The sequence below is a fragment of the Panthera uncia genome, chromosome D1 (genome assembly GCF_023721935.1).
Source record: "Panthera uncia isolate 11264 chromosome D1, Puncia_PCG_1.0, whole genome shotgun sequence".
Taxonomy (NCBI): Eukaryota; Metazoa; Chordata; class Mammalia; order Carnivora; family Felidae; genus Panthera; species Panthera uncia.
This window is the reverse complement of record NC_064808.1, coordinates 68693632-68712697: the sequence shown is the minus strand read 5'-3', so window position 1 is coordinate 68712697 and position 19066 is coordinate 68693632. Positions and strand designations below refer to the sequence as shown.

The window sequence follows — 19066 nt, the reverse complement described above, 5'->3', positions numbered from 1 at the left end:
ATGGGTGAACTTCAAGAGTTCAATTTATTTATCCATTTCTTTTTGAAATCAATCAAAGATATGACTACCAAAGAATTATGAGAGTGGTATCGCAAATCTGGCTTTGAAGATGAAGATGGAGGGAGGAGTGGAATATTAGATGGTGTTGAGAATCTGTAAAACATAGGGAAATGACATCGTCCTCAGAGCCTCCACAAAGAACACAGTCTTGCTGCCACCTTGGTTTTAGCTCAGTGAGACCCATGTTGGATTTATAATCTACTGAATTACAAAATAACAATTTTGTATTGTTTATACCACTGTGTTTGTGGTAATTTATGACAGTGACAATAACAATGAAATCAACAATATTCTCTCTAATATCGGAGAGAGGTGAAAAATTTTAGTCTTTATTTTCTCTGTTTCACTCTTATTTTCTCTACACACACACACACACACACACACACACACACACAAACACATCTATGCTTTGCAATTATTCTTGCAAATATTTGCAATTATCTATCCCAATAGCTGACCCTGCCTCTGTGTTGATTCAGACTGTTTTGATGCCTTGTGCTTATTCTTCCAAGGATGGATTTCTAGTGTTGCTGGGGTTTGTTGTTGTTGTTGTTGTTGTGTTTCCCTGCATGATAGCTTGAGGCACACACGCCTCTACCTAGCTAAGATGAACACATTTCTGAAAACATCTCATTTTGAGAGCAATTTACATTCATGTTATGCTCTATCTCTCTAAAATTGCTTCAGTCTGAATTTTCTTTTAATTTTAGTGAGAGAAAATGCCCATTGAATTGACATTATAATTCTACAAAGATTTATGAAAAGAAGCAATACTCCCAAGTGACAATTAGGGTCTTCAGTTCCTCTCAAAGAGAATTGCAACTCTTCCTTCTTTTAAATTCTTCACCTCTTCATTTTCTTCTTCATTCCTTTTGATCTCTTATTTTTACATTTTGTCTCTGCATTTTTAAATCTGTGCAACCCTTTTCAAAAACAGTGTGGCAATTCATTAGAAAAGCCATAAAATTGTTCATTTGCTTTGATCCAGAGATTGAACTCCTGGAAAATAATTTAAGAGAAATTAGATGCCAAATACACCCAAATATTCCATGTGGCACTAAACACAATTTAAAAACTAGATAAAACATAGAATGGCTGAATCACCATATTGTACACTTGAAACTAATTCAGCACTGTACATTAATTATACTGGAATTTAAGAAAATTAATTAAAAAATAAAAATAAAAACTAGATAAAACCTAAGTGTCCAGTAGTGAGGAATTGGCAAGTGACAACACATCAACATAATTAAATAAAAAAACGATGAAATTTGTCATTATGAAGGAGGAATTGGATTGAAATCCCAGCTAAATTATGTAAACTACTGAACAGACATATAAGCCTAGGTAAAGTGTGTCTCCTATTTAAGTGTTCATTTCCTCATTTGAAAGCACAAATAATACTTATTCCCATTTTGATGACATGAAGAATAAATGAGTTCACATATATGAAGTGCTCAGTGAAGTTCTTGGAGCATCATAACTACTCACTAGATTGCAACACCTTTGCTACTTATCTTTAAATAAGGAATTAGAGAGGCGCCAGGGTGGCTCAGTCAATTAAGCTTCAGATTTTGGATCAGGTCATGATCTCAAGGTTTATGAGTTCGAGCCCCCATGTCGAGCTCTGTGCTGACAGCTCAGAGCCTGGAGCCTGCTTCGGATTCTGTGTCTCCCTCTCTCTCTCTGCCTCTCCTCTACTTGCGCGTGCACTCGCTCTCAAAAATAAATAAATAAGAAATTAGAAATTACTACGATCATGGTTATAAAACACACAGGCATTGGTATATTAACATGAAGTTATAAGTGATGAGGTTTTTGGGGGTGATAGTGGTGTCTGGAGCCAACAACCAAGAAAGAATTCTTGAAGACATCTTTTGGTGGAGATAGGTGGTTTGATGAAAGCACTGGGACAGGACCCATGGCGGGAAGAGTTGCCCCAAGACCATGAGGAGAGACTGGTTATATGCTATGGAGTTGGGGGAGGTAACGTCCAGGGGAAGCTTCCAGTGCGATTTTCATATACTAAAGAAGACTCCCAGGATAGTGGAGGCCTAGCTATTGTCAAGCTAAGGTTGTTTGCCCTCTAGCAAATCATTAGCATTAAGACAGTAGGGAGTTCCTGGAGAAATGCTTTACTCTGAGCCTCAAGTATTTGTCAGTGGGCTGCAGATTATAAAGAAATCTAGTTCTGTCTGCCATTTCTTTCTGCCTTGTTTCCCACATCACTACAGAGGGGTGATGTTGAGGCTCCAAGAAACAGTGTTTACGTTTTGCGAGATTAGGCTGTTGATAAGATTGCCTTTTTCTTGTGATTTACTAAGATACTTGTAAATAGATGAAGAGTCAGGTCCTGCAGGACTATGATCTCTATCAGTTAACCATTTGTTTTTCCCCTTTCTTTTATTCTTGGGCAGCCAGGAGTGCCTGAGGAATATCATACCTGGGGGTGGGATGGGGTGTTTGCAGCCTGTCAGCTTGCCTTATGGTCCCTCATCAGTAAGAATGACTTCTTACATTTTGTTTAAGAAAAGAATTTATGGGGACGCCTGGGTGACTCAGTCGGTTAAGCCTAGGAATCTTAATTTTGACTGAGGTCATGACCTCAAGGTTTGGTTAGTGGCATCTAGCCTGAGCCCCATGTTGGTCTGTGTGCTGACAGCAGGGAGACTGCTTGAGATTCTCTCTCTGCCCCTCCCCTTCTCGCGCAAGCTCTCACACACACTCTCTCTCTCTCAAATAAATAAATATTAAAAACAAAAAAGAACTTATGAAACAGATAAACACAGGCTGTACAGAGTATTAATAAGGATTCTGTTTCAAAGAAATGCATTCTTCCTATATAGTTTTAAAAAGCTGAATGATTTGAAAGCCATGAAGACCTCCCATGTTTGCCATAGGCAATTTTATATTCATGATTGTACAAACTAGCCAATGCTTTTGAAAATAAGCAACATAAAGTTAAAACAAAAAACAAAAAACGTCTTCTACTTGCATTTCAGCAGCTTTCAGAAGGAGTCTAATCAGAAGGAGCATGGAACTTTGTTCTCCTGATGTGCCCTCCAAAATAGCACAGGCTAACAATAGGAGGCCCCAAAGAGGCCCTTTTTATGATGACAAAGAAAACTGCTCCTACAAATCAAAGCCCATATAAACAAGGAAAAGGCTATTTAAAACATTCACAATGAATGCCAGTTGTCAGCCTGCTAGAGACACTGCTTGAAATGACTTGTACCCATCACATATTTATTTCTACAGGTGGAGAATTATATATTTGACTTGTTGGAAAGGTTGGTTACTAAAAATACTCTTTTTTTTTTTAAATAAAACACAGAGGAACAAAAAGAGTGGCAGCTACTTATTTCTTTGTAACAAAATGTGACTTGTAATGTGGCAATGGTGAAAGAGCAGAGCCAGAAATGAAGCAATTTAGAAAAGCTACACTCTTAAACAATGCCACAGAATGTAATGTTGGTTAGAATTTAATGAACCTGCCAGGTATCTTCAAGTGTTAGTCAGGTAATTTTGGAACCTTATTGAGAAAACCAGACTGAGAATCACTGTGTGATATGGTGCTGCTGACACACAAGTAAATATGTGGCTCCTGTAGAGAAACAGAACGATGTTCTATGTTAAAATGCAGTGGTAGAGGAGGGAATTGTCTTGTGATACAGAAAAGAATGATTTTGTACAGATCGCTGTCAGTAACAATGAAAATTTCCAGGGTGGACTTTCATTCAAGGTACTTTGTAAAAATGATTAAAAATACCACCTGGACCAAAATTTTTGCCTTCAACTGAAACCTACCTAAGTAATTTCTTTGTGTTCTGGGATTAGACAAAAGGCAAACAAAATTCCCTGTCACTGCCTCCTCACAATCTTCTGCAGACCATTATCCAAATTTCTTTTCCCGCTTTTTGTTCTTAGTTTTACTGGTTCCAGTTCCCAACCAAATTGAATCTGGTCCTCAGATGCCATTGTTAATTTATTTTAAATGTTTTTTTTTTTTTTTTTTTCTGGTAATGTACCAAGTTCAGGATAAAATCCCTTGTATTTACCCACTAGTCCCACAGACCCTCAGTGTCTAAGTAGTAAGTATGCTGTTCCGTATCCCTTGCCTGACTTTTCTCTATGAAGCAGCTGAAATTAGACAAGCTAGTCAACAAGTCTAAACAGTGGGAGTTAGAAGATAATATTACTCTGTATAACTGAGTTTATTAACTATTAGTGATTTCTGAGAGTCAAAGACATTACCTCAGCAATAATTGTGAATTTCTATTTCTAAATGAAAATTAGTCGAGATCATTAAGTCAATGTGTATAATAGGCTGTTTTCTTGCTTTTCTTTGAAATCCAAATTGGGACTAAATAAAATGTAATGATTTAAAGTTATGTGATCTTGACTTTAGGTCAGCTTTTTTCCTAGATAAAGGCATTTTTAAGAGCTCAAGGTTTTCAGTCCACTCATTTTTAAATGCATTCATAAACAATCTGAACACTATGCTTCAGACCTTCTAGGAATTGTAGAATATTTTAGTTGAAAGGTACCATACAGGTAAGCTTGTCTCCTTTCAAATGCTCCCCCCAGACATGTACAGGTTGAGGTGTCAGGACCAGGTAGTTTTCTGGGAGCCTGAATTAGACACGTCTGTCTTTAAAGCTTGGCATCCAGAGACAGTGAAAGATAGTGTTCAGAGATGAGATGGGAAATGCAAATTAAGTAGTAAAACCAAAGTCATATTGAAAATGCTGAGCAAATGTTAATTAGGCATAAGAGAAACAAAGAGATGGAGGTTATCAGTACAGTGCAAATGAGTTTGGATATCCAGTGAGAGTGGAAATTAGAATCTGGTGACATATGAAATACTGTGGTAGAATCACAGGGACTTTTTATAGAGAATGCTTGACCTTGTTTCTGAATGGGGAATTGAGAGTCCTGAGCCAATTTAAATAGGTATTACTATAAACTTAATACTTAAATTCTCTTTATAGAATTCAAGTTGCATTAGCCATCCAGCGTATATGTGAAGAACTATAGTGACAACTACTTATTACTTCCTAAGGATGTCCCTTTTGGTTGTGGAAAGCTCTGAATACTGGACAGTTTTTCCTTTTATTGAACCAAAATGGTCCCCTGTAACTTCCACCAGCTGGACCTTGTCTTTTATGCTATGTATGCATAGCTATAATAGAAATGTAGTATCAACTGTACTATTTTTAGAAATTCAGTGAGACCCAAAAATTCAAGCAGCAGGATTATCTGCATATCCTAATTTAGGGTCTTAATAGCCAAGAGAAACAAGTCTTATTTTATTAGAACTGCAGCCAGGCAATTCACATAATGGTTCTCAAACTTCAAATGTTTCCTAGCATTTTAAATATTCTCTAATAAAATTCTTCTTAGAAGATAAAAAAAAAGCTTTTAATAGGGTTATCACCATGATCAGCATAGTTAATGAGTACATCTTGGGACAGGAACTTAGCCATATTTGTTGTAGGGGTGGGGCCTTTATTTTCAGTGAATCATCGAACACATATTCAGAACTATGGAAGGAAAGAGCTAAAGGTTGTTGTTTATTTGAAGTTCCTAATACATTTTGGAGCAAGAATGTAAAATATAAAGGAAACATGCTTTCTGAGGAAAACAAAAATGTACTTCCCAAGCTCAAAGGAGTCAGTTTATGTCAATTTGTTACCATTTTATTAAAATCAAAGAAAGAAAACAATAAAAAAGAAACATTTCATTAAACAATCAGGAGGAAAAATCAAAATTATTCCCACATTTTTATGAGAGCACTTTCATTCAGATACAAGTAGCAGTTACTCATTACCAAATGGCATCCTTTTGTTAGAAATATGGGTTTGAGGAAAACTGTCAAAGGGATGATCAAAAGGCAGTGAGGCAAGCACAGGTGTATTCTCCCTGAATTGGAGGAGGGGTACCTTTTGTATTAGATGGCAATTCTGGTAAGTCTTCACAAACCAATACCGGGGACTGCTCTTGGAACATCCCCTGGGGACTTGAACATCATTTGAGTTAAAGTGAGGTCAGCCTTGTTGGCCCTACTCTATTGCCTAAGCTTTTTATACATGAGTCTGATACAACAAACTGTGGTAATCCTCCTTTTCCATGAGGAGGGGCTGTCTTTCTTCACGGAGCTGCTTTCTTTTGCGACGATGACACAATAGACTAGTGAGCCTTCCCAGCACAGCCGTGAGGACAGAGCCTACCACAGCAGCCCCAATGAGCCATGGCCAGATCCGACTTGCTTGTTCCAAGAAGGGCTTAATGTAATCTTGAAAAATGTCCCGTTCTGAAACAGAAAGATATCCCAGTGTTTTTACTGTTGTCATCATCAGCATCAGCATCATCATTAACATCATCATCATCATCATTATCATTAATTATCCTTGCAGAGTACTGTGGAGTCAGACACTTGGGTTTGAATGCCAGCTCTGCTACTTAGTGGCTATAAGAGCTCAGAAAATTCACACCTAATACTCCTAAACCTTCGTTTCTTTATCAGGAAGGCAGGAACATAATACCACCTTGCTGGAATGTTTTAAAGTTGATTGATAACAATCAATCAACTGATCTGTAATTTATGTAGTGCCTACAACCAAGTCAACTATTGTAATTTCTAGTTCTTTATTCTGATATTTGCTTCCATATTTCAAAATAATAGGAAAATATTACCATCTTTTAATTCATCAAGTTTATATCTGGAGTTCTTCATAGAGAAGTAATGATTCTTGTTATCTTACAACTCCCCTTTTCTTCCCTAAGTCTTTTTGGCACAATAACATCATGATTTGGGGTGAAATCCACATCTTGGATTTTCATTAGTTTTAATTTTTTTAATTTTTATTTATTTTTGAGACAGAGAGAGAGAGAGAGAAAGAGAGAGAGAGATAGCGCAAGTTGGGGAGGGGCAGAGAGAGAGAGAGGAAGACATGGAAACCCAAGCAGGCTCCAGGCTCTGAGCTGTCAGCACAGAGCCCAATAGGGGGCTTAAACCCACAAGCTGTGAGATTATGACCTGAGCTGAAGTCGTATGCTTACCCGACTGAGCCACCCAGGCACCCCTTCGTTAGTTTTAGTATATAAATAATATTCACAGTGGAATGGTTACATTTCCTTATGTTATTTTTCCCTTGTAGTTAATAATTTATTGTATCCTTTTGGTTGATTTAAAAATACCTATCACTATTTATAAGAGACTCTAAGATATTCCTATTCATTTTGTATACAAAGAAGAGAGTGCATCTTGGGCTTACCTTGAAGCAAATGATGTCTATGTGACTCAAGTCTTGTGCGAAAACAATATATGTAACTTTGGGGCATTTTCCTTAAAAGGAAAAAAAATGTATCTTTTCCTTTTTCCTTTTTTCTTTTTGCTTAGTGGTAATGCAGATAGTGTGTTGATGAGCCATCATGGACCATGTGGTCCAGATTAAGCCCTAGGTCTTGTGGAAACAAGAAAGAAGAGCTCCAGACCCTGGAATTATGGAGCTGATGTTCAACAACACACCAAAAATGCTATTTGAGCAATAAATAAAGTAACTTATTTAAGCCATAGGTCTTTGAACCTGCATCTGCTCTCAATCCCTACCTTCCCACCCTCACTGATGCAGGAGCTATAACATTCTTTGAAAACTCTTTCCTTGGTCATAGTTGATTGGTACATGGTAGACCACTGATTCAAGATGGGCCAATCAGAATCACTTCTCAGAATTTACTGTGCTGCAGTTGCCAGGTGTCTTGGGAACTGATGACAGCCTGACTTCTCAACCTGTAGAAGACAGGATGAACGCACTCCAAGAAATAGAGATGAGAGAGAATGGGAGAGACAGTGAGAGGGACAAAGGGACAGAGAGACAGAGAGTCTTTAGGGCTTTTAGTTCCCTGGTTCCTGCTCTTCCTCAGTCTCAGCTGCATTTCTGCCTTTCCCAGAGTTTGAGTGTTCATCCCTCCTTGGATTTTTTTAAACCAAAAAATACCTTTATTTTTTAATCTAATCTCATTCCTATGGAGTTTATGCCATTTGCATTTTTGAAAGTCCTGATTATTTAAAAAAGTTAATTATATGTCCACTACAATAAAAGATGGAGTAGAAACCTTAGGAAATTTTGGAATTGCAACTATAGTAAAACCTTCTATTATGAGTAACTTGTTCTGCTAGTGTTCTGCAAGATGAGCAAACATTTGTAATAAATTTTCACTTGATAAATGAGTGATATCTTACAATATGACTATGTGATGCTGAATGTCCTATGATCACAACTGAGCCAATGGTTCTTGAAATGCACTTTGATATACAAGTGCTTTGGATGACAAGCGTGTTTCCAGAATGAATTATGCTCGCAAACCAAGGTTTTATGTATATGTAAACTCCATGTATAATAAAAATGAGATTCACAAACCAATGAGAAAAGGAATGTTTATTTAATAACATATCTTGGAAATCATGGGTAGCAACATGAAATAAAATTTAAAATGATTCAGAATGTTCAGAATGGTTAAAATAGGAATGTTCTTTTTTATTTAATAGGATTAAAACCCTGTCCATTTCTCCTTCTGTCCTTGACACCATCTTTTTGCCAGCTGTCACTAAGTTACCTCTAAAATTCCTAGAACTCATTAAGCCTAATTTGAACAGTGTTGCAATTTAGAGTTTCTCTTCATCAGGAAGGGACAACAACTTACAAAGGATAAACATTACCAAATACATTATATAAAATATTTAGAACTTTGACATTTAAATCTAAGCAATGAAAGCAAAAAAGCTAAAATTAAAAAGAAATATCAAAAAGTTACTGTTTTCAATATATTTAAAATTATTTTGAAAATGGGACTCCAAATGCCTGGCTTATATTGCTAGTAGTCACTTCAATATATAAAGTATGTTTAAAATGTCTAGCAAAATGCAGGGTACATAGAGATTCCATAATAAATATGATTTCCTCTATTTCAGGCTCAGCTCAAGTCACAATTTTAAAGTACTATTTCTTTGTGCTGCTCTTCAGCCTCTCTTAAAATTTCTCTACTTCAGTTCACTCTAAGTGGTCTCAATTTTTACTGCTACCAATGGACTTCTTTGAAACACTCTTCGTATTTCTCAATGGCTCTAAACTAAAATTCAGACTTTCTTTCTCAGCTACTTTCTTTGGAACCCAAAGAGTACACCTTTAAATTATTTTTTATATCATAATTGTTCTATCTTTGGCTACCTAAATTAGCCCTTGGTAAAATGCCTAGCACATAGAAAGAAATTTATAACTGTTAATGATTGTTGTTATTCCATAATAATTTCAACAATATTTCAGTTGAACCAGCTTCTAATAAGAGCTTTCTCTCTCAAAACTGCTTTGATTACTGATTCAAGTCAGCTCTCTTTTGGATTCTCAGACTATTTCTTTCTTTGTTCACTTGTGACACTTGGCACCATTGTCTATGTGTTGTAATTATTTATATGTATTATATGTATTTTCAGGCTTAATCATAAGTTCTTGAGAGGCAAGTATTATGTCTTGTTTTATCTTTCATTCTTCTATTCATTCATTCATTCATTCATACAGCAAATATTCATTGAGACACATTACATGCCAAGTGGTGGTCTTAGCACTGTAAGTTAAAAGATAAACAAGTAGAATCCCTGGCCTGAAGGAAACCATAACTGGAAGAGGAGAGTAGCAAGTAAATAAATTATTTCAAGAGTGATGTTGTAATGATGGAAGTAACCAAAAGATACAATGGAATCATGGTGGAAAGAGCTCATATCTGTCTGGGGAGTCAAGGGTGGCCTCCCAGAAGACTATCATGCATGTGCTGCATGTGATGCAAGCCATCATGATGGCACATGATGGCATGCCATCCCAGGAAAAAAGGAACAGTATGCACTGATGTATACACATAGGCAAGCATGGCTACTGAACACATTTGTGAGTGATAGAAGCCCCATTATCAAATCTCAGCTGCAGAATGGGACACTCTAGTTACCGTCATTGTGTCTCCTCCTCTCATTTTTAACCTCAAATGTTAAGGTCTTTTGGGATATATTGGGATAAGGCAGCTCTCGATAGAGCAGTATCATACAGAAAGCAGGATCGCATTTTCCAACAGCATTAAGGACACAGCCTTTTATTGACAAAGCTTTTTGTTCTTGCCTTTTAATCAGTTATGCATGCAAACAAAATCACCTGCTGCTCAATTTTTAAAAGCATCACTAAATTCGGTTATAAGAGAAAATGTTTGACAAATGCCAGACCTCAGCTGCCTTTTACAGAAAACACTTAAGTAATTACAAACATGAGTACTTGAATGATGAATAATAAACTTCTTGAACTAAATTACATGAAGCAGTTTTTAAAAAATTTTTTTAGTAGGCCTAAAGTTTAGCAATAAATAAGAATAAATTTTAAACTCCTTGAATGTACAACAGAAGCAATAGAATAATTCATAAACTAGAAAACAGGCAGTTGCTATTGTTGATTTTAAAGCCAAACTTTTCTAAAATTAATGGTATATATCCATAGCTGTATGGAAAGTACCCTAAACAGATACAACATCTCAAATCAACTTTATTTTTTTTAATATTTAAGTAGAAATAAATAATAAATAGCTAAATCCCCTAATGTGACTTTTTGAGCCCCCTCTCCCTTCTCTCCTCTGATAGATTTTGTTGGCTTTTCAGTAAAAAGTACTCATTTGGACTACAGAGAAGGAACAATGAGATGGAACATAATATACAAGACATATAGGGACTAAAGAGGACCCTGTCTAGTGTGGCATAATGGGGGAGAAAATTAGTTTGGGATTCAGTATCAGCCACTTAGTTGCTTGATGACTTAGAATTTGCCACTTTATCTTTCTGTTCTCAATTTACTTGCAAAACAAAATAAAAATCACTACTACATAAGATTGTGCAGATTAGCAGAGATAATAATTTACCTGCTGATGTCTGTAACCTATATCCTATTACTATCTCTTTCTTTTCTTTTCTTTCTTTCTTTCTTTCTTTCTTTCTTTCTTTCTTTCATTTATTCGTCTTTGAGAGACAGCATTGAGCAGGGGAGGGGAAGAGAGAGAGACACACAGAATCCAAAGCAGTCTCCGGCTCCCAGCTGCCAGCACAGAGTGCGACGCGGGGCCTGAACCCATGAACAATGAGATCATGACCTGAGTTGAAGTAGGACACTTAACCAACTGAGCCACCCAGGTGCCCCCAGAATGTCTTCTGAGTTTCAAGGCCAACCAACTGCCCCAAAGACATATTTACACTGATGTCTCCTATCATCCCATTTCACTGTATAACAAATGCAAACATGAGATTCCCACCATGTCTGGCCTCGCTCTTACTGATACTGTCTCAGTGACAGTATTACCATGCATCATATTCACAGGCCAGAAAGCTTAAAGGCATCCCTAACATCTCCTTCTTTCTCACCTCCTATGATTCATATGAATCCATGAGTATCACCTTGGAATCATTTTCCAAGTTCTGTACATTTTATAAATTCAAAATAATATCAAATTCTTTCATGTTTTCTGCCAACCTACCTACCTCTTGGACTCTTGTAATAGCATCTTCACCACCTTCCCTGAATGTGCTTTGCAACTGCTACAAAATGCCCTACATACTGCAGTAACAGTAATCTTTAAAAAACTCAAGACAATCTGTTTAAAATTTATCAATGGCTTCTGTTATTTTAGCACTATGGCCAACATCTGCAATCAAGACCCCCCTCTTTTCAACTAATCACTTCTCCCTTTCATGCCGATATCCTCTGAAATATCGCTTCATTGACCCCTAGACATAGGTATATCTCCAAATAAATAAGTCATTAGGTAAGTAATTGTTTAAGGTCTTCCATTAGTATGTAGACTCCATAAAGGTAGAGACTATGTTGTTTACAACTGTATCCATCGTATGTAAGAACATGCTTTGTTCAAAGTAGTTATTGAATGTATGTAGAAATAATAAATAAATCAAAAACACCACCTAGAAAATACCTAGTGTGATCAAAGGCTTGAAATATGTTAAAAATACATGTCTAAAAATGACCTGAGTATTAAGAGGGCTGACATTTTTCTAGCAAGCTTTACTTATATTGGTTAAGAGATATTATCTTTCATGACCAATATCACTTGTACTCAAATTGATTCATTGATTTCACCCCAATAACCAGATATCATTTGATATTTAAACTAGAGAAGCTTGAGAGATATCAATTCTAATCTTGTAGAGTACAAGGTCAAGGTGGAGTGGGGAAAGATTCATACATAAAAAATTACCATGTAACGCTAATAAAGGAATGATTAAACATGACTACATATATGCATAAAATGATTTAATATCTGAGAGTTTGACAAATTGATAAACAGGATCAAAATTTAGCCAGAGAGAACAGCATGTTTAAAAGCATGAGCCCATGAAAGAATATGGCATGTTTTGGAAATGGAAATCATAAAATGCTAAGTGGTGAATATTTGAAAAGCCATTACAAATACGGTTCTTTCTTTATGTATGGTGGGGTGTTTATAGATGGAAGGGAAAACATGTTACTTGAGACTGTCTTTTTTTTTTTTTTGACTTGCAGAAAGCCCTCCCCTTACCACATCTCTGCTCTTTGCAAAATTTCCCATTCTCAGTGATCTTAAGGTTTTGAAATAACTGATTTCCAAAGCCAGCCATTTTAGTATTCCTTCCATTGCCTGTGATTTTCAGATAAATCAAAACAGGTTAATCAAAGCCATATTTGTTCAACTAGTGATCCCCAAAGGGCAGGTAAATGTTGATAAAATATAGGTTCTCCTGGTAGCCCTAAATTGTGGTTCTTCTATGCCACATACTAGCTAGATGGCCTTGGACAAGTTATTTATATTCTTTAGGCTTCTGTTTTCTCATCTGAATAGGAAAAAAGAAATAATAGTACCTAATTCATAGGCTAGTTATGAAGTTTAAATAATGCACACAGCACACCTAAAAGAGTTTCTGGCACATAAAAAATACTCAGTATGTGTTAGCTATTATTAAATGATTTCATTTCTTTCCTCAGGGTAATTTTCCATTGCCTATACTACTCAAATAGGAGAATTTAGCATTCTGTAAATAAACTGTACATTCTCCACCTCTATTTTTCTTGTTATTATCTTCATTTATAGTATTCTCTGCCCTGTTCATCCTTCAAGGTCTTGTCTTTCTCCTTGAGTTATTCAGGGAGTTATTCAACTCAATAGCTTGAGTTATTCAGAAGTCATTGCTTTCTCCTCTGTGCTCCTCTGTTGGATTTTGTTTATGACTTTTTTGCTGCACTTAACACAGACTGATGTTTTGTACTTTCTTGCACAATTGCCTGACTTCCACATTGAATTTAGAGCTCCTTGAAGTTTGGAACTATGTCAGTCCTTTATGTCCTTAGAATCTAGCACAAGAGGTAGGAAGTTGGTAAATGTCATTAATATGTTTAATTTACTTGTTTTTATGAATTATAATTTTTATGAATTATCAATGAATATAATGAAACATCACTGCTTATTGAATACCTCTTACTCACAAGCCATATGTTATTGTTTTTTGTTTTGTTTTGTTTTGTTTTGTTTTGTTTTTCTACTGTTTTTGGATGTTGATACTCCTGTGTTAGAGTAGAAGCATTGTGTAGTGAAATGAAGAGAGGGCCTTACAGTATTGAAATCTGCCTCCTCCAAATATTGGTGTATGATATTGGGAAAGTCATTTAAACTCTCACAGTATCAGTGGGATCACCTATTACTAGAGATACTAATACTAACCCTAATGTATGATTGATTAGTAACACATGTGCGAGATCTGCATGTAGTGGGTTCTTGGGTGGGGGAAGACATTGTTACCTGTACCACATTTATTAGGAAGATATTGATATTTCTACTCAGGAAGATTATTTAAAGCCCAAATATAATTATCATCTTAGAGTTTTATATTATTAGCTTAATCATGGTCATAGAAATTATCATTTTAATCATTCTTCTTCTTTTTCCTCCTCCTGACTTTCCTCCTCCTCTTCTTCCTCCTAATCCTCCTTCTTCTTCTTTCTCTTATTGTTGTTCTTCTTATTATTATTGTTATTATTAATTAGGCTTAAAATTAAAACATCCACAAGTTTTGTTGGTAATTTTTAAAATTTATTTATTTACTTATTTATTATTTTGGAAGGAGAGAAAGAGTGTGTGTGCAAGCAGGGGAAGGGCAGAGGGGCCGGGGAGGGAGGGAGAGAGAGAGAGAGAGAGAGAGAGAGAGAGAGAGAGAGAATATCCCAAGCAGGCTCCGAGCTGAGCATAGATCAGTACAGGGCTTGATGCCACGACCATGAAATCATGACCTGAGCCAAAATCAAGAGACAGACACTGAACCAACAGAGATGCCCATGCTTCCCTAAAACTACAAGACATTTATCTTTTGTCACACCACACTGGACTCTTTAATACATCATATTCATTTAATTATCACAATATCTCTTTGAAGTATTCTGACCCCAATATTTCAGGTTAAAAAACTGAGATTCATAGCGTGAAGAAAAATTTCCAAGGTCACCTTACAGTCAGCTGATAGAGTCATGTCTTAAACCCTCTTTTTCCTTTCTGATTTTAATTGTAATGTCCTTTCCATGGCTGCCATATGCAAAATGCCCTATATTAAGCAGAATAGATGTGAATTTAAAGATCCTTGCAACTTAGTTCATGTAATAATAAATTAGTGATAAATTAAGGTTTGTAGTATGCTTTCCCAATTTAAAGGCTTTGGGGATAGCATTGTAAAAACAAAAGGTTATATAGTCTCTCAAAAGATATTGGTCACACAAGATTCATCATTTCATATGAAAGAAATTAAACTTTACCTGAATCTTGTAGGTTGCTATAGTCATAGCCCAGATCTCTGGATGAAACAAAGAAATCACCATTTCTGTATAGAGGTATAAAAGGAACCATGTAGGACTCCCGGTTGTGTCCAATGGGTGCATTGGCTTCTGGATAAACTTCTTGAAGGGGATGGTGCCTTCGGAGCCATTGTTCAAAAATACTGTAGAGGAAAGGATTATTCAGACTCAGAAACATGTTTATAAGAGAAATATTTATAATTCTTAAAGTAAAATAACCAGGCATATCTTAAAATTCCAAGACATGGAAGGATGCCAAATATATTTTTTATGCTTTGAAAATATTTTGGAAAGCACTAGTTCATTCTGTCAGCCCCTGATGAAGCTCACTCACTTGAAAGAAATATGAGAGGGTAACTATGGAAAGGGAATTTCTTAGGTAAGTGAACTTTACATGACAAGTTTAGACCTTTCAGAATGCTGCAGAACAAGGGTAATTATTGGTTGAATGACAACTGAATCAGAGTTGTAAATTAAATATGTTTCTTGTTTCAAAGAAAGTTAGCCTAAAGAAAGAACACATAAAACTAAGTTGGAATCAGTACTAAAATTTGTTTTTTTGTTTGTTTGTTTTTTGCTTTTTGTTTTTTGGTCATGGCAGGGGACTTTCAATTATTTCAACCATCTTGTTCTGTTTGGCGAAGTATATGCTCAATGAGACTTGGGGTGAGAAAGAGCTTACCTCCCATAATGAAGACTAAAAATACCTGGACTTGGCTTTCCATCTTCCTCTTAAGCTAGAGTATGACCACATGATTCATACTCAATCATACATTCATCCAAGACTTTGAAACAGAAGATAGTGACATACTATCTTGTCACTAGCAAGGACAATGACAAATTATTCTGGTAGTGGGAAGACAATTGTGATAACAACATCTAATTTTTAGGGATTATAAGACCAGAAGTACCAGGAAAGGAATATCCTGTGTTCTATAGCATGGTTTTAGCAGAACTCTTGGCTGCTACTCCCCTCTTCCCTTGTTCCCACTCATTTCTGAACCTGCTTCTCCATGATTTCCTGAGCTATCCAATATCTTCTTAGCAAATTCTTTTTCTGTTTAAATCAACCAGAGTTAGTCTCTTGTGTGCAATTAAAAATTATGACAGAACAAAAGATAAACAATTAAGAGATTAAAAAGATTAAGAACAAAGTAGAAACTTAACCTATGGAAGAATTTATAGTGTATGATTAAAAGTGTGACAAAGAGAATGGCTTTGTATTATCAGGCTATATAATAGAGGGAAGGACACAAGACCTAAAGTCAGAGAACTCCCCTTAAGGCCTAGCTCTGTGTTTTAAAAGCTGTATATCTCTAAGCAAATCACTAAAGTTCTTGGAGATCTAGCCTCTTCGTCCTTAAATGAAAGCAGTAATATTTGCCCTATTTCCAAAGGGATTATCCAATGGGATAATATTTATGGAAGTACTAAATAACTAAGCTATTGTTACTTAGCTATAAAACTTGTGCCAGGAGATAAAAAGTTAGTGCATTGTCCTGGCGATGGTGTCTAAAAAGGAAAGCGATAATGCTTCAAACAAAAATTGAAAAAAAAAAAAGGAAATAAAGAAGAAAACAATGATGCAGAATGGCAGTTCATTTTTTCCACACTGGAAAATAGTTCTATTTGTTTAGAGTATCTGGACTTCAAATGCTAGTTGTGGTTAAAGTTGGCTTTTAATTGTGAATTAACCAAGGGACCAGCAGGTTACTGATAAATACTGAAAATCTGGTCCACAAATACCAAATGATCTCTAAATAGCTCAACTACTAAATAAGTTTATTCAGTATTTATTATGAGTCAAAGTTTGGAGCAGCAAGAGCCTACATAAAAAACTGAGTCCCATGGGTTATGACAAGGGAAATTTGTAAAAGTTTCTTAATTTGTTTGATTTTCCTTTTCTTCATCTGTGAAATGGGAATAATATTTATGGATTAATTAGTATAACATAAGTAAGATGTACATTGAATTGCTTAACAAATGGTAAGTGGAAACCATCATCATCCTCATCCCCTTCTTCCTCTTCTCCCTCCTCCTCATTATTAACTTTATACTGGAAGAACTTTACAATTAGCGAGAGACCTGAGACATACTATAACAGAAATGCCAAAGCCATGTACATTTGAGCTGGGTCTTTTTAAGAAAGGTTATGATTCTGACCAGCAGGAATGAAAAAGGAGAAGATATGGGAAGATTGGCTTTTCTGTGTGTGCCTTCTCAACTAAAGAAATTTGGAATTGGCTTAACGAATAAGGCCCAAATTCTATTCAAGACCTAAAGTTTTATGAATCAGCTTTTTTTTGTTTTAAATTCTGCAGTTTTTTCCTTGCATGAAAGCATTACTTATTCATTATTTACAATTCAGAAAACATAAATGGGCAAAAATGAGAGGAGAAAAAAATTCATATAATTGCTTCATATTTGTTGTATCTAGTTTATAAAATGTGCATATATGTACATATATATTTTAACAAAAAAGAGAATTGTATTATAACATTTTAAAAGGTATTTTATTTGTATTAAGCAATATTTAATGTTTAAACAATATTTAAACACGCTTACACAATGTTTACCTGCTTTTCAACTGGCAAATCTATTTTTTTTTTAATGAGAAGGAGGCTTTTTGATCCAATTAATCTCTCCCCCATCCCTATTAAACTTTGATTGCAAAAGAGCCCAATATCCAATGAACTACCAGATAAGGGCTTGAGGCAAAAATTGTGCCTTTCGTTAATTGAGAAAAATTACTACTGTAGTTCAGCTTATAAATAATCTTTTTTTTTTCCTGCCGAGAAATAAAAATTCTTCACTAGGTAGGACAAGGACATCAATTCTTAGCACCAAAAGATTTAATGGATAAAACCATTAATGTGCTCACCCACCTTATCAACCTTTTAAAATGAAGGTATTAATCTCGATTAGATTCTTCATCGGTGGTACTCATCTTCAGTTAATTTCATCAAACCATGTCTAAAATGACTCACATTGGAATTCTGATGCTTAGGTTAGATAATCACACTGCCATTTTCAGAAGACCTTATCTTCCTACCAAAGATTTATATCAACTATATCTAGACAGTTTTCTAGAATTAAGAAAAGGTACAGATGATCATGGATACAAACAAGAAAGGATATGTTTTATGTATAAAGGTAACATGAGATTTCTGGTTTCAAGTCTGACATGTAAAAACCCTGGACACTCCCATCCTCTTGTCTAGCAAGAAAAAGCTAGACAAGTGGAAAATCCACAAATTTTCTTGGGCCATGAGAGAATGAAGTCACTGGACAAACTGTCACCCCAAAGCTGCATAGATGACTGCAGAGAAGTACCATTATGAAATAAGCCCTCAGCCTTCTCCATAACAAACCTGTTTAATTCAGAAGAAGTGATGACCAAAGGCCTATCCCAGCTAGAGGAAGGGGATTCCAGCTTTTCTGTCTCATTTAAGGGGAAATAAAACATAGGCTACATTGGCCAGGGTTTCAAGGAATAAATTGGGAATGCTGTAACCAAAGAAACAGGAAACAGGGAAAGAAAAGCTATACCATTGGAGAAACACTCATGAAGGTCACAGCTCCAAGACACTGGCCAAGTAAAAGATTGATTTAATCACAATATTTTAGAACACAACCTATGCTCCCACCTTAATACTTTACCATGAATCAACAGAGCTCCAGTATCATGACAGAGATTACAGCTTAAAGAGCTACAAGGCAGACAGTATCTGAGGAATAGTATACAGGAAAGCCCAAACTCAAGAGTGAGGACAAGAACGAAGACCTATGGAAATTTAAAGCCTCCAGCACCTACAGCTACAGTTAAACACAGCCCGACTCCTTGCCAGATTAACATAAATCCTTACATTAAAGGCCTGTCTACCTCAGTTCCTATCACTCAATAAAATATATCTGACTTTCAATAAAAAATTACAGCATGCCAAAAGGCAAGAAAATAACAACCTAAAGAGACAAAGCAATCAAAGCAAAGTAAACCCTAACTGAGATATGAGATAGGTATTGGAATTATCACATAGGGAATTTAAATAGTTATGAATAATATATTAAGGGCTGTAACAAGACAAGTAACGGAC

At 35.7% G+C, this 19066-nt stretch overlaps 1 protein-coding gene across 1 annotated transcript in view; it reads right to left on the bottom strand.

Moving 5' to 3' along the window:
* Nucleotides 1-5858: 5858 nt before the first annotated feature.
* The window catches only part of TYR (tyrosinase), a 39426-nt gene continuing 26218 nt past the window's right edge, over nucleotides 5859-19066 (bottom strand). Inside the window, exons 4-5 of the mRNA XM_049640669.1 lie at nucleotides 14934-15175; nucleotides 5859-6373 (exon numbers count right to left, since the gene is read on the bottom strand). Coding sequence (XP_049496626.1) covers nucleotides 6144-6373; nucleotides 14934-15175 — 472 coding nt within the window. The 3' untranslated portion in view covers nucleotides 5859-6143. The remainder of the gene's footprint in view (nucleotides 6374-14933; nucleotides 15176-19066) is intronic.